At 33.7% G+C, this 21,075-nt stretch overlaps 7 protein-coding genes across 7 annotated transcripts; 3 read left to right on the plus strand and 4 right to left on the minus strand.

The window, feature by feature from the left end:
- The first annotated feature begins 625 nt into the window (after nt 1-625).
- LOC134828663 (uncharacterized) lies at nt 626-2,908 on the plus strand. The gene is made up of 7 exons (XM_063841644.1): nt 626-691; nt 901-1,381; nt 1,441-1,541; nt 2,032-2,182; nt 2,244-2,368; nt 2,432-2,610; nt 2,671-2,908. The coding sequence occupies exons 1-7, from the start codon at nt 626-628 to the stop codon at nt 2,906-2,908; spliced, it is 1,341 nt and encodes a 446-aa protein (XP_063697714.1).
- A 993-nt stretch (nt 2,909-3,901) lies between these two features.
- LOC134831951 (uncharacterized) lies at nt 3,902-5,014 on the plus strand. The gene is made up of 4 exons (XM_063845798.1): nt 3,902-4,003; nt 4,217-4,395; nt 4,459-4,726; nt 4,786-5,014. Exons 1-4 carry the CDS (start codon nt 3,983-3,985, stop codon nt 4,951-4,953), a joined length of 636 nt encoding a protein of 211 aa, XP_063701868.1. The 5' UTR covers nt 3,902-3,982; the 3' UTR covers nt 4,954-5,014.
- Nucleotides 5,015-5,413: 399 nt separating this feature from the next.
- On the minus strand, nt 5,414-7,122 carry LOC134831190 (uncharacterized). Its single transcript, XM_063844850.1, has 3 exons — nt 6,921-7,122; nt 6,773-6,864; nt 5,414-6,710 (listed from the first exon to the last, which is right to left on the minus strand). Exons 1-3 carry the CDS (start codon nt 7,050-7,052, stop codon nt 5,630-5,632), a joined length of 1,305 nt encoding a protein of 434 aa, XP_063700920.1. The 5' UTR covers nt 7,053-7,122; the 3' UTR covers nt 5,414-5,629.
- A 103-nt stretch (nt 7,123-7,225) lies between these two features.
- LOC134832655 (vacuolar protein sorting-associated protein 52 homolog) lies at nt 7,226-13,588 on the plus strand. The gene is made up of 3 exons (XM_063846760.1): nt 7,226-8,524; nt 8,586-8,706; nt 12,866-13,588. The coding sequence occupies exons 1-3, from the start codon at nt 7,284-7,286 to the stop codon at nt 13,493-13,495; spliced, it is 1,992 nt and encodes a 663-aa protein (XP_063702830.1). The 5' UTR covers nt 7,226-7,283; the 3' UTR covers nt 13,496-13,588.
- LOC134832313 (venom protease-like) lies at nt 8,728-10,684 on the minus strand. The gene is made up of 5 exons (XM_063846297.1): nt 10,264-10,684; nt 9,562-9,670; nt 9,309-9,493; nt 9,039-9,242; nt 8,728-8,982 (listed from the first exon to the last, which is right to left on the minus strand). The coding sequence occupies exons 1-5, from the start codon at nt 10,682-10,684 to the stop codon at nt 8,771-8,773; spliced, it is 1,131 nt and encodes a 376-aa protein (XP_063702367.1). The 3' UTR covers nt 8,728-8,770.
- On the minus strand, nt 13,486-17,500 carry LOC134832654 (elongation factor G, mitochondrial). The gene is made up of 3 exons (XM_063846759.1): nt 17,351-17,500; nt 15,262-17,288; nt 13,486-13,775 (listed from the first exon to the last, which is right to left on the minus strand). The coding sequence occupies exons 1-3, from the start codon at nt 17,420-17,422 to the stop codon at nt 13,634-13,636; spliced, it is 2,241 nt and encodes a 746-aa protein (XP_063702829.1). The 5' UTR covers nt 17,423-17,500; the 3' UTR covers nt 13,486-13,633.
- A 1,172-nt stretch (nt 17,501-18,672) lies between these two features.
- Nucleotides 18,673-20,372, minus strand: LOC134829493 (thioredoxin-2-like). The gene is made up of 2 exons (XM_063842572.1): nt 20,252-20,372; nt 18,673-19,331 (listed from the first exon to the last, which is right to left on the minus strand). Exons 1-2 carry the CDS (start codon nt 20,273-20,275, stop codon nt 19,035-19,037), a joined length of 321 nt encoding a protein of 106 aa, XP_063698642.1. The 5' UTR covers nt 20,276-20,372; the 3' UTR covers nt 18,673-19,034.
- Nucleotides 20,373-21,075: the final 703 nt, after the last annotated feature.

Below are 21,075 nucleotides of genomic sequence, written 5' to 3' on the forward strand. Positions count from 1 at the left end.
TGAGCAATAACTTTTTCCACACACAAATATAGGTATTCAGGCAGTAGTAGTTGAAAAATGTGTAACACACTCCAGTCACTTAGTTGTTTTTCGCAGTAAATAAAAAAGTGTATTAAAACAAAATAAATAAATAAATACCACACTGCAACATGAATATGATATCATTTTCATACGAATATTAATTTAATTTCCTTTTTCCTCTGTTTCTGCCATAAACGGAACATTTCTATGTACCTACATGGCAAAAAAATAAAAACAAGAAATGACAAGCTAAAATACTTTTTTTTCTTTCGCGCTTATGTAATCGGTTTTTCTACGATTGAAGCAAATTTTTTAACATTGTATCATGACATTGTAGGTTTTTTTTCTTATTTTGTGTGATATTTTATGTTTATTTCGTGGAATTAAATAATTTTTTTATTGTCTTAAAAGGTTTTGAATTTTTTCGTTAATAAATGTTAATTGACATGAATTAATTTTATGCCAAAATTATTTTTTAATTAAATGATGTAATTTTTTGTAATTGCTTACAAATAGAAAATTACACGGGTAAAAGGGCCTTTTCGTAAAAAGTGATGTCAAAGCCTTTCTTTTTATTTTTTTGAATGACGAATAATACGAGATTATGTCAAAAGTCGTTGCTTTGTTCATTTCTTTCAATAAATGTCGCCCACGCAGCAGCGATTGCGACGTAAAATGACAAAATAAGCAATTTCGTAACGTGTTACATCAAAGAAATTTATTTATTTGCTTATGGTAACTTTCAATCCAAGCAAGTTTTTACTTTTGGCGAAATGAGATGATTGTGCTCATTATTTAAAAATAATTTCTTTCATCAATCTTAATTCAATTTTTTGTTATTTTGAAATAATTTTGCATTTTTTCTTAATTTTTTTTCAGACTCTTCTCTTCATCACACTCCACGTAGTTTTAGTGCACTCAAAAGCAGCCGTTATCGATAGTTCAAAAGTCACAGCCGAGACCGCAGCAGCTCACAAGCCCGATGACCAACAAGCAGCAGAATCCCAAAGTACCGTCCAAGTAGCGGAACAACGCATTGGCTACGATTATGGCGCTCCGGCGATCGGTGCCTCCGCCATCGGTGCTTATGACGTAGGTCATGTCGATTTGCACGATGATCATCATCACCACGACCATCACGATCCGGGATACTGGAAAAAGAAGGTCGAATGGAAACTCGGATGGAAGAAAATCTGGGAAAAGGCAAAGAAACAATACTACAAACCGGCATGGAAGAAAATTTACAAACCGATTTGGATTCCGACAACGCGAGAAGCGTGGGTAGAGACCAAAGTTCCTGCGTGGAAGAAAATCTGGAAACCCGTGTGGCACGAAATTCAAGTTCCTGCCTGGAAAGAAAGTGAGAAAAATTAAATTTGGGATTTTTGGTGAGATATTTATTTTATTTTTTGTTTATAGTCAAAGTGCCAGCTTATAAGAAGATTTACAAGCCGATTTGGGTCCCACACAAAATCCCGAAATGGGTTGATTATCAAGTGCCGGTTTTGAAGCAATTATGGGTAAAATAATGTTTTCTAAAAAAAATTTTCAAAATAATTTAATAAAAAAAATCAATTAATTTATATTTATTTATTTAAAATTATATAAAAAAATTAATTGAATTAAATTAAAATTAAATTAATTTTTTTTTAATTTTTAAATTATTATACCTAATTAATTTTAATTATTTTATTTACTAATTATTTTAAAAAATTAATAAATTTTTTGTTCAATTAAAAAAATTATATTTTAAAAATATTTTAATTAAATAATTTAAATTAAATTTGAAGTAAATTTAAATTTATGGTTTAAAGAATTAATTATTTCTTTGATTTAATATTTAAAGAATTTAAATGAATTTCGTTAAATTTTAATCAATTGAAAATTGGAAAAAATACTTCAAAACTTCTTTAAATAATTTAATTAATTTTTTTTTTAATTTAGATAAATTAATTTATATTTTTTTATTTATTAGTTTTAATTCAATTTAATTTAATTACAATTCAATAGAGACCAAAATGGGTTAAAGTTGGAATTCCTGGAGAAAAATACTTGGGTAAGGATCATGAAGGATGGGAATATACAAGTCACGATCTCTGGAAGAAAAAATTAGTTTGGGAGCCTTACTACAAAAAATATTGGAAAACTGAACAAAAACAAGGTAAAAAATTAAAGATTTCACTAAAGTTAAATTTTAAACAATTTTTTATATTTTTTTTTAGTGTGGGTTGAATCCAAGAAATTAGCGTGGCAAGAAGGATGGAAGCAAATTTGGGTCCCAAGCAAGAAACAAATTTGGGTTCCTTCGAAGAAACTTGCGTGGAAAGAGGACTGGAAACAAATTTGGGTAATAAAAAATTTCTTAAAATCAAAATTTTTGAGAAATTAATTTTATATTTTAAACTTTCAGGTGCCTTCGAAAAAATTAATTCACGTGCCAGACAAGAAATTGGAATGGAAAGAAGACTGGAAGCAAATCTGGGTGCCAGCATGGAAAGAAATCTGGGTCCCAGGATGGAAGAAAATCTGGAAGCCCGTTGTCATAAGTGAATGGTTCCCATCGCCCGACCATCATGATCATCATCACAAGTAATTTTCTTCAAAAAAAATCCAAAAAATTAAAATTTAAATTTCTGATTTTTTTTATAGGGAAGTCGTTGTAAGTTCTGGCGATTATGGCGGCGGCTGGGGACGCACCGACAAAGATGCCGATAAAGTTGTGTGGAAACGCAGCAACAACGAAGCCACCGTCGGCGACAATAGTAATAGTAATCAAAGTCAATCTTCAGTGCCAACTAGTAATACAGTGAAAGCGGTGGAGCCGGCGTCATCGCAATCTGGCTCGGCGGCGGCAACATCGTCGTGGCAATTTCCCAAAAATAAATAAGACTTGAGACTTTTTTTCTTACTTGAATAACAGTATAATTGTTTTTGTTTATTAGTTTTTAAAAAAGAAAAGAAAAAAAAATTAGAGATTATTCGTTTTTAATTGTAGGAAAATTAAAAGCCGAATTTCGCGGTTTTTTATAACTGTAAATAGTTTACGACAACATATAAATTATAAAAAATGCACCATTTTCATAGTATTTAATTGAATAAAAGTTTAATAAAAAAAATTGAAAAAATTAAAAAAAAAAAAGTTTTTTTTGCTTTTTAGTTCTGATATGAGTCATAGATAAGATTTTTGCGGAAAAACGTGCAACAAATATTATTTATAGATAATTTCTATTTATAGCTCAGAACAAAAAAATCACAAAATATTGTTTTACCCCCACAATTTTTATCGAGAAATTCTGATTTTTTTTTATCTATTTATGACGTTTTATTTGCGCAAATTACGTGATAAAAACAATCAGTTTTAATAACCGCGATGGTGTTCGGATTAGTTTACATTTAATTAGCAAATGATACCTGAATTAACGTTTACACGCATTTTCATGTTTTTTTCAATCTTCATTCTATTTATTTAGAATTTTCATTAAAAAGTCATGAAGAAAAATTAATATTTAATTTAAAAAATATTTAAAAAAACAATCAATTTTTTTTTAAATTACAATTTTTTTGAGAAATAAATTAAACCTTAAAAAAACTAAATAAATTTAAAAAAAAATCATTGAAAAAAATAAAATTCAAATAAAATCCTGTTGTGATAAAAAAAAATATTAAAAATAAAAATTTACTCACCTGATGGACGAATCTATGTAAATTCTAATTGCAGACAAATAAAAAGTGCGCCTACAAAAGATAAGCGCTAATCCTTCATTCTTATCTTTGATGTTTCCCCTTAAAAAAAAAACACGAAAAAAGACAATCAATTAAATGGCGCTCTGTTTGTATAAAAGAATGATTAGAAAACGATAAAATTTCAGTCTTTCTTCAGCATTTGGGCAAATATTTCGCTCATGCGAAAATTATTATGAATATTTTGCGATATTAATTTTGTGAATTTAGAATTTTTGTGATGGGTCATTTTTCGATTTGGGTAAGAAAATAAAAAAAAAATTTTATTATTTTTAAATAAAAAAAAATATTTTTTTACTACGAAAAAAATAAATAGATTAATAAATTTAAATAATTTAAAAAAATTAAATAAATTAAAAAAAAAATTAAATTAATTAAAATAATTTTTTTTCTTATAAAAAAAAAGTGACATAAATATTTTTTTTAAATAAATATTTAAATTTTAATTTTTCAGGGAACTTTTTTAATTTTTGTGTTAAGTCTTGCCTTTGTACGATTCGTCACAAGTGAAAATAATGAACGAATCAGTAAATTTCTGCTGATGTCACCAAAGGAACGTATGGAATTAATTCGTGCGGCAATTATGAACTACGGACCTGTTAACCAAAATCATTTTGGAGAAGATGATTCTGAGTAATTTTACATTTTTTTTTATGTAAAAATTTAAAATTTTAATTTTTCTTAACGAATTTTTAGTGAATTTTTCGATTCCTCCCCTTATGGCCCTGATCCAGAGCTAAATCCAAATCTCCCGTATAACATCCAGAACGTTCGGAGTGTCGGAGAGCCAAAAGGCAATCAACGCCGCGATGTGAATGACAAACAGCCACATTTTCAGCCATTATGCGAAACTTATCGCAGATCCGTCAAATTGGATAACATGTTTTATGAATATCGGCCGAATCATTACGATGAGGTTTATTGCGTTTATCCCTATGTTGCAGACCAAAATGTGGACAATAATGTAAGTTTTTTCGAATATTTGAAAAAAATTAGAAAAAAAAATTTTTTGAAAAATTTCAGGTCTGTAACGAAGGAGGTTTTCATTGCATCCAACTGAATCGAACGATTTTCGTGACAAAACGTGAAAAAGGTTCGAGCTGTTGGGAGGTCGAACATCGCAGAGTTGCTTCTGGCTGTGAGTGCATGTGGCCCAAGCACTACAGAGGAGACATACAATTCTTTCAATAATTTTGTTCTGATGTAATTATATTTATTGTTTAACTTGAGAGATCATCAAATGTATTGACGCTGACACAAAATATGTTTTTTAATATTTTTTTTTATGAAATCATGGAAAAATGCGGAAAATCATAGAAAAAAAATGACAGAAACAAAATGGTGGTAAAAATTGAAGAATATTTCGTGAAAATTCAAAAATATGCCAAGAAAACTTAAAAAATTGAAAAAAAAAACAAAAAATTTCTGGATTTCGAAAATTCTGAAAAATTTAGTAAATTTTGGAAAATTTTGAAAAAAAATTAAAAATGACCATTCATCCAATAAAAGAAAAAAAAATCTAAAAAATGTAGGAAATTAAAAAAAAAGTATAAAACAGGATGAAAGTTGAAGAGATCATCAAAAATTAGATTTTTTGTGGAAATCCGATTAGAAGTTTCTCCATTGGGAAAATTCAAAAAAGAGGATAAAATTTAGGCAAAATCGACTAATAGGTATTAGGAAAATATTTATAAAAAAACCGGGAAACATTTTCTTTTTAAAAATCGAAAATATCGTGGAAAACTTTAAAAAATTTCAAAATTACCAAAAATAGAACAATTTGCGTTTAAGCTCACGAAAAATTTTTCACCACATTTTTACATTTTCACCGAAAATTTTTTATTTCATTCAACTTTTTTCCTCACTTTTACATCGTAAACAAACAAAAACGTGGCTCATACAGCTCCTTGAACGAAACTTCGATGTGATCATCTTCCACAACTCCAATTTCATTCTCTTCCGTTATCACCGTCGAGCATATTCGCGATCCAACTTCACTTTTGCCCGCCAACAGTCGAATTGTCATCTCACTAAAGTCCGTATTTGCCTTTTCAATGCACCCGATGATGTAATCCGAGATGGTTGGCTGACACTGATCATCCATTCGGAGCAATTTGAAGGCAATTGTGTCGGAAACTTTCAAATTGGGCGACTTTTGATCGACAACTGGCAAATTTAAATGCGCAATTTCTTTACGTAACTCCTCAAGTGACTCCATTTTTGAGGGCAACGCAGTTTTTGGTGTCGAAACTGGAGGAACTGTTGGCACTTCGGCTTCTGAGAGACAATCTGTGGTGTTTTCCGGTAAAATTGGGCCGATTATTGGAACGTCGTTCGATGGAGGGTCAATTCGTAAATTTGGCAGCGTGGATCTTTCAACTGGAACGTTACTCGAATCAATTTCATCTTCGATCGGACGATAATTTTGCGATTGTGAGTCCCAACAACGAACCACGGGACGAATTTTTCTCGCTGGCACTTCAGTTTCAGCCTTGAACTTGCAAGGTCTTGATGGTTTCTCGTCATTTGAGTCACTTTCAGTCTCGGAGCTGGTCTCAGAACTACTTGCATTGTCACTAAATCTCAAATGAACGTTCCTAGCGTCGCTTAACCACGTTTTTGATGGCTCATTTTTCAATTTTGAAGCTGACGTTGACGGACATGAACGTTTCTCGCTCTGTTTCGGCTTGCGTTTTCTCACTCTTTTACGTTTCCGTTTGACAACGGCGTCATTTAATGCTGATGGAGGTGCCTGCGACACTTTCTGCTGCTGCTGTTTCTTTAATTCAACAACTTTTTTCTTGATTCTATCGAGAGCTGATGCTTCATCGTCCGATTCTGAGCCAGAAGACGAGCTTTGAGGCTCAACTAATTGACAATCATCGCTTTTAGTTGTCAATTTCTGAGGATTTGGTGCCAAAAGTTGGTCTTTAGTGATTTTATGAACACTAAAAGACATAAAAAATAAAGAAATTAATTGAAATTCGGTAGAAAACTGAGAAAAACTCACACTACGGTATCGTTTTGATCAATGACGTCTGGATTTTCGGCAGCTGGATACACAATTCCGTCAGAATTTGTCAGGTAAATGTAGTGTTCCAACTAAAAATTGACAAAAATGAAGTTTTTCTTTAAAAAAAGGTGAAAAAGAACCTCACTCCAAACAAATTAATGATGTGACTGTGAAGACTTTCGATATTTTTCCACTGTGGTCTGATCAAAACGAACGCTTTCTTGCGGTAATCTTGAAAAATCTGCGTCAAATCGAGTGTGATGCGTTTCGGATCCATTTTAAAGTGATATTTTCACTTGAATTTCAGAGTTTTTTCGCCAAAAACAACCAAAAAACCGGTCATCAGCTGTTCGCCCCAGCATGCAAAAGAAAATTCCGCTTGGGGGCGGCAGGAAAATCACTTTGTGCACTGGAGGATGGGACGAATGAAAGTGATAAACAAATTTTCAATAATATTTTGATTTCGTGTCTCTTTTTCAGCGACTTTGCCCTCATTCCCGTGGCCAAAATGAGCATTGTCGAGCCAAAAAGCGACCCCATCGCCGATCTCGAAGACAATGAAATCAAAGAAATCCTTCGAACGGGCACCGATTTGCGCGAATACGCATCCCAGATCGAGAAGGAATTCAAAGAGGTCGAAAACAAGTCAATCGAAGATTACATCAAGGAGAGCGAGAACATCGCAAGCCTTCACACGCAAATTCTGGACTGCGACGACATCCTCGGAAACATGGAAGGCATGCTGACAGAGTTCCAGAACGTGTTGTCGAACATCAGCACGGAAATCACGACGTTACAGAAGAAATCCGTGCAAATGAGTGTCCAGCTGACGAATCGACAGGCGATCCGGATGACGTTGCAGCAATTCGTCGAGGATATTGCGGTGCCTGAGGAAATGATAAAAATCATCATGGAAACGCCCGTCACGGAAAAAGAGTTTTTGACGCATTTGAACGAACTGAACCACAAATTGAGTCTCATTAAGGAACTGAGTTTCAAGGAATCTAAAGCAGCTGCCGATGTCAATGACATTTTGATAAAATTAAAAATTAAGGCGATGGCGAAAATTCGAGCTTATCTGTTAGAGCAAATTTACAAGTTTCGCAAGCCGATGACGAATTATCAAGTCCCGCAGAACGCCATGCTGAAATACAAATTTTTCTTCGAGTTTATTTTGTCGAATGAGCGTCAAGTTGCCCAAGAAATCACCTTTGAATACGTCGAGACGATGAGTAAAATTTATTACAGCTACTTCAAAAGCTATTCCAATCGTTTGACGACCCTTCGTTTCGAGGAAGCCGTTTGCAAGGACGATCTCATGGGAGTTGAGGATACCGCCGCACGCGGTTTGTTCTCGAAACAGTCAAACATGAAGAATCGCAGTACAATTTTCACGATCGGCAGTCGTGGTGACATTCTAAATCAACAACTGGAGGCACCAATTATCGTCCCACATGCCCAACAAAAGACTAAATATCCGTTCGAGTCACTTTTTCGCTCGGAACAATATGCCTTGGTGGATAACGCATGTCGCGAATATCTATTTTTGACGGAATTTTTCATGGTTCGTGGCAATCAAGCGCAGGAATTGTTCAATCAGATCATGGGAAAGACCTTAACTTTGCTCTGTAAGAACTTGGAAACGTATGTCGTGGACTCCTATGACACAATAGCGCTTTTTTTAAGCATTCAATTAATCTTGAGGTATCAACTTATGTGTCACAAACGATGTGTTCCTGCTCTGGACAAGTAAATTTTCAAAAATTTTTGATTTTTAGACGACTTTTGACCAAATTTTAATATTTTTTAGGTACTGGGACACCCAACAAGCCGCCATTTGGCCCCGATTCGAACACATTTTCCGCCTGAACATCCAAAGTATCCGCGATTGTGACCCCACAAAGTTCAGTAAAGAACTCGGACCTCATTACGTAAGTTTATTTTCTAAAAAAAATGTAGATTAATACTGAGCGCTGACTTTTTGCGGGTGAAACTCTATTCTACGGGTGTGTTATCGCGAATCCAATCAATGAAATGAGCAATTCCGGTATAAACGCTTGGTGTTCCTCGCATGCCGCATGCATCGGAGCCGAATGAAAGGATCGCAATCTGCCAAAAAATGCCATTTTCCTTGATAATTAATGGAGAGCCGCCGAATCCTTGACAAACGTCGCGACCTTCGCCGCCAACGCACATTAATTGGTCACCTAAATTCGAAATTTTAGTTAAAAATTGATTTTTTGGGATTAATTTCCGAAAGTACCTAAGCTTTTTGATGATTTCAAAGCTCCAGTTGGGGCATAAACGCGTTGACAAGTATCCCACGAGGCTAGAGGTACTTCCAAAAGTTCCATTCTGTTCGAACGTGCTACTTGATGAGCCATTTTTCCCCATCCTGCAACCATTGCACGTCGTCCCACATTTAAATTTGTCTTGTCGCCCCTCAAACAAATCGGCTGAGCAGCAACTAGTAATTTTTTTTAACAAATTTTAGTCGATAACAAATCAGAAAAAGCACAAAAAATGCACTTACCCGAATAATTAAGCGGCTGCTTTAGCACAATCAATGCGATATCATGATGATATTCGCCTGGCACGTAATCCGGATGTACGATGATATAACTAATACGATGATTGATGGCTTGCGGTGCACAAAAATTGTACTCCGAACAATCTGGATCGGTCGTTGCATCGTAATCACCGACACGTACACTCGATCTAGTTATGCGAAAAGAAAGAATGTCACGCAATTTGTCGCGAAACGGGAGAAAAAAACGAGGACTTACAACTTGAAACCGTCAGATTTCGCAAGGGCGCAATGCGCGGCCGTTAGAATTGTCGTGCGAGACAATATTGATCCGGTGCACGGATAAGCCATGTTTCCACTGATGGTATCTAAGTAGATCAGACACGCGAAAAATTGGTTTTAACGCTCAATTTCAAGTTTTAACGATGATTTTATGAGAAAATTAGCCGATCATTTCACTTTTCCTGTTTTCGGCGATTTGATGGATTGGAAAGTTTTTATTACGTGTTTACATTATTTTTAACGGTAATTAAGAATTTTTAGGTTTTTGGAGAAAATTATTTGAAATGCTATGAAAATTTATTTTTTTGCATTTTTTTCCATACTTTGATTGAAAAATAATTTTTTTTTTAATTTTTTGCTGATTTAAAAATTAAATTTTAATTATTTTAAAATAAATAAAAATGATAAGAATAACTTTTTGAAAATTTCTTTAAAAATTCTAAATTAAAATAAAACTCATAAAAAATTTTTCAAAAATATAGTATATTTAAAAAAAAAATTTTAAGAAAAATTTTTGAAATGCATTGAAAATTATTTTTGACATTTTTTTCATATTTTGAAAATATTAAATTTTAAATAAAATTTCGTAGAAAAATATTTTTTTCGCCAAAATTTTTAAAATTCAAAATAAAAATCGCAATTTTCTCATAAAATCATCTAAAAAAAAATTTAAACTCACTTCTAAATCCAACTCGTACCACAAACGGATACGATCCAAGTCCCCTGTACGTTCTCCCTTGCACCAATGTCTTCCCGCACGTCTCGAAATCCCTTCGATTTTTTGAGCAACAAACCATTGGCTCTCCCCTCGAATCCACGCCACAAAAGACATTTTTATCGCCGTTATAACACCTTCTCGCCGCTTCAAGTGCATACCTTTCGCCACATTCCATCATCGGAACGCAGGTTCCTTGTCCGTTGCACGAAAAGAAATCTTTTAAATTTGGATAAGGCGCACGCTCTTTGTACTCTGTGTCAGCACCAGCAGCAGTTTCGTGACCATCTACGATTATTGTAGCGTAATCCGCGAGAAAAGGCTGAACGAAATTCAATAAAATCACGAAAATTACAGAGAACGAAAAGTGGAATAGTTTTTGCATTTTTTGAATGAATTTTAACTTAATATTAAATATTTTTTTAAGAACTTTTTTTGTACTTGAAAAAATGTTCACAAACTATGAAATTGATGGATGTAGTTGTCAATGAGGCAACAGTTAAATCGGAACTAACCAGGCGTGTGTGTATGAAGAGTTAGCGATGCTGTGCCGCTGCGTGAATGGAGAATCGAAAAAAAAAACGTTTTAAGTTAGAATAATGGATATACTAACTGTGAAAAATACATGTTTCGCAAACGAAGTTTTTTGCGAGACCAGTGGCGAATTTACTGGATCTATTTTTTCAACAAATTTAAGGCCTATAAAATGGAACGAACACTTTCAGTTCGTTAAGAGCGCAACATTTCAAACTGTCGATCTATGTGATAGAATTATGACGCTCGTCACTTGTCTATTCTCCATTGTCTTTCTCAATATTCCAATGAAGTTGCTCAATTTCTATTTTTGTTTGTATTTTAATTGAAAATTTTATGAATACGAATTAAAAATTTCATGTAGATGTGGTCGAAATTTTAAACTTAAATATCTTAGTAAAGATAAAGATCACACTACATTGGCAAAGTTCCTTCCATTCTTTATCGAACAGAATTTTTTTAAAATGACACTTGTTATGAGTAATTCGCCCCGCTGTCTAGATGAGTCATAAATTTTGTGAGTGCAAAGCGGTTTTTTGTCTTAAAATCAATAAAAGTAAAGCATAATCTTTTGAAAAGAGTTCCATTTTCTCAACAACTTATTTGTAGACATTCTCCTTCTTGTAATAGCTTCTTTAATGTTAAAAATCGAAATCAAATTTAAAATTTTTAGACAGAGACTTGAAGATGACTTTCAAAAAGATTAACTTTAATTTTTGACAAATCAAAAAGTTGAATACTTTTTGATTTGTCATAAATCAAGGATTTTCTGAACAACTTATTTAGTTCTTTTAGAGATTTCAAAACAACTTTATCCTCACATTTGCCTCCTTTTATTGTTTAGGATGGGGCTTACCACGTTTATTTGTAGTTCTTGAATAATTTTAGCATTTTGTCTGCGTTTAGGGGTTTCGATCACTGCTTTAAGATAACTTTATATCCTTAGCATCTTGTTGACGGCCTTTTACTTCTTCTGAAAATTCTTAAAAAAATAATTTAAGAAAGATTTATTTTAAAAAATAAAATAAAAGTAAAATATTACCTCGCCTTAGTAAAAATTTAAAAAATTCTTATTAATTAATTAAAAATTAAATAAATTAATCACTTTCATTTTTGTAAACTTAAAAACTTTTTCGCACAAATTTCCGGTTGCGAGACACTAATTTTTTACAGTTTGAGTACGAACGGTTTTACATTGTAAATTTTTTTTTCTAATTTGTTTTTTTACTTTTGCAAATTTGTTAAAAATCATAATTGATTTTTTAAGCACCAAGACAAAAATTATTCACTAAAATTTATCCTAAAATTTTTTTCCCCATTTTTTAAAAAAATTTCTTTGCCAATTGAATTTTTTCGAGTCTTCAGCAAGAAAAATGCATAAAGCAGACGTAACAGCCCACTCAAGCGTTAAATAACAATAAATAAAACATCAAATGCGATCATCAATGAAGTAGTCAGTGGCATCTCAACTCAAGAGCAACATCATAATTTTTTCTACAAATTTGCATAGCTCGCAACTGCATAGATCGCATCTTCGAGTGATGTCTCTATTTTATTACTCTACGCCGAACAACTACTTTTGTTCATGTAAAATTGCAACTGTTGAATGCAAATGCAATTGTTTCGCCCATTGTTCTGCGCTTTGTTGTTGAATCGAAGTTGGCGAAGAAAAAAAAGAACATGAAACGCTGCTGGCTGGAAGTCAACGTACCACAACAAAAGCGAATGGTGACGGCCTATCAATCGATAATCTCGTGAAAAGTGAAAAAAAAATTTCACTATTTTTTGTTATCATCTGGTCAAGATCAAAATGACACATTGACCTATAGCGAGCACAACGTAAATATTTGGCTTATTTTCATTAATGGTTGTTAAACTACTCTACTGTAAACGCTTCAATATCTACGATGATTACCACCGGTGATTTGACAAAATTTTTTCTGTCTGTTGATTTTTCGAGTGATTTTCTCGTTCGCTCATTTATTTAATGTTTAATTGAATGCATAAATATCTCTAACTTCCTTTATTTCAGATCACGCGTCGTTATGCCGAGTTTTCTGCTGCCATTGTGGGCATCTCTGAAAATTTTCCCAATGAGCTTGTTAGTCGTCTCCTGCTCGAACTCCAGAACGAAGTCGAATGTTTCATGTTACGCATGGCTGCGATCTTTCCGCAACGCAAAGAGCAACTCATCTATCTCATCAACAACTACGACATGGTGCTCGGTGTCCTAATGGAACGCACCCGAGACAATTCCAAAGAAGCCGAAACATTCCGCGAACAGCTCAGTGGTCGCAGTGCCGAATATGTCGAGGAAATTTTACAACCGCACTTTGGTGGCATGATGAATTTCGTCAAGGAGTGCGAACAAATGATCGAAAAAGAGCAAATGGAAGAATTTCGACGGCAGGAACGTCGATCATTGGCACTTGTAACGAGTTTTACGGCGAATTGGAAAAAGGCACTTGAGGAAATTAACAAAGAAATTCTCATTTCATTCCCTTCTCTACTAACGGGCAGTACATTGTTGCAACTGGCATTGCATCAGCTCGTGCAGTATTATAATAGATTCCACAAATTACTGACACCGAACGCGAAAACGCAACTTGTGAACATTCACGTCATCATGGTCGAAATCAAAAAGTATAAAAGTGCTTATTAAATATGAATTTTATTTATTTTAGTTTTTTTTTGTCAATTTAAACTAAATTAATGTACACGAATATTCTAAAAAAAAACAAAAAAATACTCAATTTATTTTTTTTATGGGGGATCCTTAAACGAGAGGGGTTAAAAAAATTTAATTCTTCTTCTTTTTCTTGTCCGGGAGAATTCCCATTGATTCCTGATATTGTTGGACCAGTCGTTCTTGAAGGTCTGGTTGGCATGGTGAGTATCTACTGTACTCCATGGTGTATTCTCCCTTGCCTTGAGTAGTTGATCTATATTAAAAAAGAATAAAATTATTTAATTTTCGGTAAGGTTTTAAAGAAATTTTATGGACCCGTTGACTTCGTTCTACCAAAACTTTTTTTGGGCTACAAAAATTTTTATGTCAAAACTTATGGACTTAAGATTAAGTAAACTGACTTATAATCAAATTAAAAAACTTAATTTACGAATTTGATAAAAATAAAAACTTAATAAAAAAAAAATTCCTGAAATTTAGGCCGCTCCAAATGAAACTCAATAGTTTTGTCCGATGCCCCATTTTAAGTTCAAAAATCCAATGGGGCAAAATAAAAAAAAAGTTAAGAATTTCATCAAAAATTACCGTTTTTTAGTGTATTTTCATAATTTTTCAAGATAATTTTTAGTAATTTTTGTATTGAAAATCGTATTTCGACATGAAATTTTCCTTAAAAAATAATTTTCATAAAAATTACTGAATTTTTTTTCAAAAAAATTTTGACCGGTATTATTTATGACATTTATTTTTCTTACACAATATCAATGTAAAAAACTGAAAACTAAAAAACTTCAATTTTTTTTTGCCCTAACTATTGAGTTTCATTTGGAGCGGCCTTAGTCCAAAAAAATCAAAAATTCAAAAAATTTGAGCTAAAAGGTTCGTTTATGTTTCCAAATCTTAGTTTAAACTTTTAAATGTTTGTGTTAAAGGAATTTTCCCAAAAAAAATAAACTTCCGAACTTACAAAAAAAATTTTGACCACGTCAATTTTTTTTTACCCAATAAATATCCCAGAGACTAAAACTAAAAAACTTCAGCACTGCGAGACTTTTAAAAACTTTGGAGCATTTGGCGGCCTTAGTAAAAAAAAAAAAACAAAAATTCAAAAAATTTGAGCAAAAGGTTCGTTTCCATTAACTTTAGTTTAAGTCTTTTAAGTTTGTGTTAAAGGACTTTGCCCATTTTCAAAAAAATAAACTTCCGAAAAATTGAAATTTTTGTAAAATTAATTTTCGTGAGATATGCAATGAATATTGCATTTTATTTTCTTAATTTTCTACGAACTTTTCCATACTTTTACTAATTTTTCTGCACAAAAACCTTCTTATAGCTAATACTGACTTATTAAAAATTTCAACAAAGAGATTTGAGGAACAAAATTGGAGATATAGCGTTACAAAGTTTGTATGGATTTTGACTCCTAACCTTAAATTTGAAATTCATACAAATTTTGTAACGCTATATCTCTCATGTTATTTCATAAATCTCTTTAAAAATGTTTGAAATGTGTCAGTTTTAGCTATCAGTAGGTTTTTGTGCAGAAAAAAGATTTCGAAATTTGGATAAATTCGTGAAAAACCAGAAAAATCAAATGTAATATTCATTGCATACTATGCAGAATTATAAAATTCAACTTTTCATAAAAAATCCATATTTTTGGTTGTTGATTTCGAAATCACAAGAAATCTAAAGGTAAACAAAGTTTACGGGTCATTTTTATAAATTTAAAATTTTACCTTAATTCACCGACATATCCAAACATTTCGTTAAGAGGCACTTCAGCATACACCGTAAACCATCCTTCTGTGCCCTCAGTACCCGTCACGATACCTTTTCTCTTGTTAATTTGTCCCATAACGGCTCCCTGAAACTCTAGCGGTGCCGTAACTTCCACAAACATGATTGGTTCCAAAATCTGCCAGAATCCATTTTGGAAAACGTCTTTGATTGCACCTTGCGCCGCCAACTGGAACGAAAATTCACTGGAATCGACAATGTGAGAGCCACCGTCTTGCAAGCGGAACCTGATGCCGCTCATTTTGTGTCCAGATAAGAGACCTTTTTCCGCCATCAGTCGAAAACCCTTTTCCACACCGGGAATATATTGCTTGGGAATGTTCGTGCCGACGGTTTCGTCAACGAATTCCAGCAGCGTGTTCGACTCTGCCGGCAATGGCTCCATAATTCCAATAACACGCGCGTACTGTCCTTGCCCACCGGATTGTTTCTTGTGCAAATAATCGAATTCGCATGGCGACACCAGCGTTTCACGGAACGCGACTTTCGGTTTGCCAAGAACAACGGGACAGTTGTATTCGCGTTCCATGCGTTGCGCGTAAATTTCGAGATGCAATTCGCCCATGCCAGATACGAGAGTTTCTTTGACGTCGGCATCGTAGTAAAAGTGGAACGTGGGATCTTCTTTGGTGAAACGGGCAACTGCTTTGGAGAAATTATCGCGATCTTTGTTGTTGACGGGAGCAATGGCCATCGACACGACGGGATCTGGCACGTAAATCGATTCGCAAGCAATTTTTAGTTTTGGATCTGTGACGAAAGTGTCACCGCTGGCACAATCGACGCCAAATAGGGCGAAAATATCGCCGGCATAAACTTCTGTCACGTCTTCCATGTTGTTCGAATGAAGGCGCACGAGACGAGCAATGCGGACCTTTTTACGAGTACGAGAGTTGAAGATGTTATCTCCCTTTTTCAAGCATCCCTGATAGCATCGCAAGTACGTTAATTGCCCAAAACGACCTGCTTCGAGTTTAAAAGCGAGTCCAACGAAGGGTGCTTTGCCATCACGAGCGGGATTCAAAACGACTGTTTCTGTCTCCTTTCCTTCTTCCTCTTTTAATGCGGTGTTTTCAACTTCTCCTGGATTTGGCAAAAACTTCAAAACTGAGTCCAATAATGGTTGGACTCCTTTGTTTTTCAAAGCGGTGCCAACGAGAACCGGAGTAAATGTTCTTTTGAGACACGAACGACGAATAGCAGCTTCCAGATCAGCTTCGGTCACGGGTTTCTCCTCCAAGAACATTTCACCGAGCGTTTCATCGACATTCGAGACATGTTCGATCAATTCCTGACGCCGTTCATCAGCTTCGGTCCTCATATTTTGAGGAATTTCGTCTTCGCGAATGACAGTACCGAAGGCGCCATCAAAGTACAGAGCTTTTTTGTGAATTAAATCGATAATTCCCTCACATTCGTTCTCCAAGCCGATCGGAAGTTGGATAAAAGCTGCATTGTGATTCAATTTACTTCGCATTTGGTGCAAAACGCGATACGGATTCGATCCTTGACGATCCAGTTTGTTGATGAAAGCGAGACACGGCACATTATAACGCTTCATTTGTCGATTAACGGTCAACGTTTGACTTTGCACTCCGCCAACGGCACACAATACCAAAATAGCTCCATCCAAAACACGCAAAGCACGCTCAACTTCTACCGTGAAGTCGACATGCCCCGGTGTGTCGATGATATTGATGTTGTGATCCTTCCAAATGGTATAAGTGGCAGCTGATTGGATTGTGATGCCGCGTTGACGTTCCAACTCCATGGAATCCATGGTAGCGCCGACATTGTCTTTGCCACGGACTTCGTGCATTTGGGCAATGCGCCCCGTGTAGAAGAGAATACGCTCTGTCAACGTAGTCTTGCCACTGTCGATGTGCGCGGAGATTCCAATGTTGCGGATTTTGTCGATTGGCTTGTGTTCCGCAAAGTGTTTGTGGGCACAAAATCGTTTGGAGCTCTGAAAAACAATCGAAAGTTATGTAATGGAAGAAGTGACCGGTAATAATTGCGATTTCTCACTTTTAAAATGTCTGTGACATTTTTGTAGGTTGTTATTAGCTGCGGGCGCCCAAAAATTCGTTGAATCGTCATTTTTATTGGTAATTCCTATCAGAAATCGATAGAAAAGGGACTTCAAGGAAGAAGGAAGTTTTAGATGAAAAATACTTCTCTCACATGTGAGCAAATGTCAAAGTTGCAAAGCCTTGCATGTTCAAAATTTTTATAACGTAAGCGCATTTTACTCTATTACAATTGGTGATAGTTTGTAATTCATGTTTTTGAAGGTAAGTATATTTTTTGTTTAGCATCCTTTTATCTAAAAAAAAATCTTATTATATTTGACCATTTTGTAAAAAAAAAAATTAAAAATCATTTTTATGATGTTTTCAGTTTTTTTAAACTTAGGTCAAAATCGTAAAAATATTGACTTAAATGTAATTCTCCGCATGTGGCTCTTGTATGAAACTGTTTAAGACAGCAGGATTTGTCTGTTTCAAAAATAAGTTGTAAAAATATCATTTTGTGCCTGTTTGTAGATGCCCAATAAAAAACAAAATAAAGACCACAGAAGGACGTTGAAATGCAGAAAATGCAAAGAAAATTTTAAAAAGTACTATTTAAGAAAATTAGCGGAAAAAGAAATAGAAAGAATTCAGACTAAAAAATTGATATGAGAAAACACTTAGATAAATTAAGCGATTTTAATAAAAACTTTTAAATTTATAGTTTCCAGAGTACAGAAAGACCTTGATCTTCTCCGCGTGTACTTTGCAAAGTGGAAGATTAGATTGAACCTTTAAAAGACAAAACTCGTACTCTTCAGCAAGAAAAGAAAGTTTACTCCGAGTTTAAGTCTACTAGCTTACAATGGGACGAGAATTGCGAAAGTAGAAAAGTTCGTCAAAGAAGATCGACAACAAAATTGTTTTATTCCTTCCATACATACACTTATACAGAATTTAGTTAGAAAGGCAAATCATGTGACTACTTAGATGTGGCAAGAAGGTTGTTGATGTTTAATTTCACTAATACGAACTGAACTATAAACGTTGTTCTTTTCAGACTAATCAATTAAATTCAGACTAATCAATTAATAAAACATAAAAAAATTAAATCTAAAAAAATCAGATTTGGAAAAGACAGGACGTTAAACCACACCAGAGCATTTTTTAAAGGAATGTACAAAATTTATTGTGTTACCATGAATACAAACCTTCCAATAACAAAAAAATCGTATAAATTTTTTAAAATCTTCAATGCCTCTTAAATTTTAAAAATATTAGGTACTGAGAATTAAGAATTAGGTTTAGAATTAATTTATGAATAAGAAAACTTTAAAGTTCAATTACACATTTATTTTTTGAATTTAAGACCTTCTAACAAATACAATCTGAACTTTTCTTGAAATATCAATTTTTAAGCCACTTTTCTTCTATTAAATAATTAAAATTATTGGAAATATTTTTAATGCAAATTTCGAACAACAGTATAAATTATTAAAAATATTTAAAAAAAAAACTTTCTGAGAATTACTTTTTTCCATGTAAATATAAATATGTTACGATAAAGCGTACGATTATCCTTTTTCATTATTGTTTAAATTAGGAGCAGCGCTGTCCGCTACTGTGGTGCTATAACGTTTCTTCTTTTTCATCTTAAATAGTTGTTGCAAAAACAGAAGTGTTGGCCTTGCGGCTGCCATTTAACTGTATTGTGTAATGAATTTTTCCAACTTTTCGGCATTGGCGCCGGCAAAGCTGTCCTTTGTCTCGCCTCCCTTGAGGAAAACGAAGGTCGGCATGCTGGTAATGTTGAAACGTTCCGTCAACTGCTCGCACTCATCGACATCGACCTTCAAGACGACAATTTTGTCGGCATACTTTTCCGAGAATTCCTCCAATTTGGGCGCGATGACCTTGCAGGGACCACACCAGGTGGCAAAAAAGTCGATGACGACTAATTTATCGCCGGCTTGCTTGACTTGCTCGTCGAAATCAGCCTGAAATGCAAAAAATAAAAAAAATAAATTTGATGAGTCACCAACGATTGATTGTTGAATTTAATGGTAAAAAACCACAACAAGCGATAAAGATAGCTACAAGTCATTATTTTATTTATCACCTATCTACGTCGAGAACAATCGGTATTAGAGCCTCTATTAGACAAGACAAATTTACAAAACTACGATTCTTGCTAATAAATAGAAGCGTGATGCAAAAAAAAATCGTGAAAACAGGTTTCGGCCGATGTGATGTTACTAATTAGAATGGCATGTTTGCTGATTTCTTGGTGAAAAATCTTGAGAATAACGTTCGAGTGACAACAAATCGCAATTAATTATTCCGATAGGGGGTGCCTGCTTAGTAATTCATCAAATTGCCCTACTTAGATGTTTAGATATGGCAGTCGCGACGTTGATCGGACGACAAAAAGTGGGTCACCACAACAAAAATTACACACGAAGTAATGTAGTAGGAGTTGTCCTTGCATGTTATGAAATGTTGATCACTTCCTTTTCAAATGCAAAGAATACTGCCGCCACGTACATTACGTTGATTAGACACAGTCATCGTCGCGCGTTTACTTTCATCAGTCACACACACTTGATAACTACGTAATGTAATAAATTGACCGATGACGACATCCAACGGAATTCTCACCGCATACACCGAATGCAATGGAATTTCTGTGGATTGTGAAATATTTTTAATATTTTTTACCGATTTTCTTATCAACCACAATTTTTCTTGATTTTTTTGAACAATTTTTGAATGAAATTACGGATTTTGTTCACTTTTGACCCGAAAAATGCCCGACTTCTAACCTTGAAGAATTATTCGCTTGATGCACGCTTCTATTTAAAACCACTAAATTCTGTAGAAAAAGATTTTAAAAAATTAAATTATTAAAATTACTCACAGTATCTTTAACTTTGTGGACCATTTTTGCGGTTTTTTAGATTTTATTTCGGGATAAACACGAGAAAACTTCTGGATTCCGAGATGGCTGACGGTGTTCTGAGTCAATTACTGAAATCGCCTTTGCTAATTAATTTTGATTATCATTTTTATACGACTCGGGTTTGTTTGGGCGTCATCCATGAATGGCGTCGACCCCTCCCCCTTTTCAGCTCAAAATGTACTAAGAATTACAAAAAAAAACTAGAATATTAACAAAAATGACAGGCTTCTGAAAGCCTTCTTGGTCCTCCTCCCATAATCGAAAACTGTCGAATAAAGAGACCCCTCCCCCTCTAATTTACGACGTATTTTTTTAAGATGCCCCCTTCCACTGAATTTTTGGAGTTTTCATGGATTCCGATGAGGGGGAGAGGGTAAAAAGCAATGTACGACGTCATAAAAATGTCCTATATTGAAAATTTAAAAAAAATTGTTTTGAATTTAGGCAAATAAATTTAATATATCCATTTTTTGTCTCCTTCCCTCGGATTTTGTCGAAAAATAAAAATTAAATATAAAATACAAATATTTTTGACATATTTTGGAATTTTTATATTAAAAAATCATGAAAAATTACTGTTTATGGTAAAATTATACAAAAAACTAAAGAAATTTGCTTAATTACGACATTTTCTATTGAAATGTTGAAAAAAATTTTTTGAAAGTCACGTGACCAAAATTATTTTTTTTTCAAAAATTTTTATTTTGGGAGATTTTGTTGATTTTTCTTTACTTTTAAGTTCAAATTTTAAAATAATATAAATTATTTTTGAATGTTGAAAA

The sequence above is a fragment of the Culicoides brevitarsis genome, chromosome 2 (genome assembly GCF_036172545.1).
Source record: "Culicoides brevitarsis isolate CSIRO-B50_1 chromosome 2, AGI_CSIRO_Cbre_v1, whole genome shotgun sequence".
NCBI classification, from domain to species: domain Eukaryota; kingdom Metazoa; phylum Arthropoda; class Insecta; order Diptera; family Ceratopogonidae; genus Culicoides; species Culicoides brevitarsis.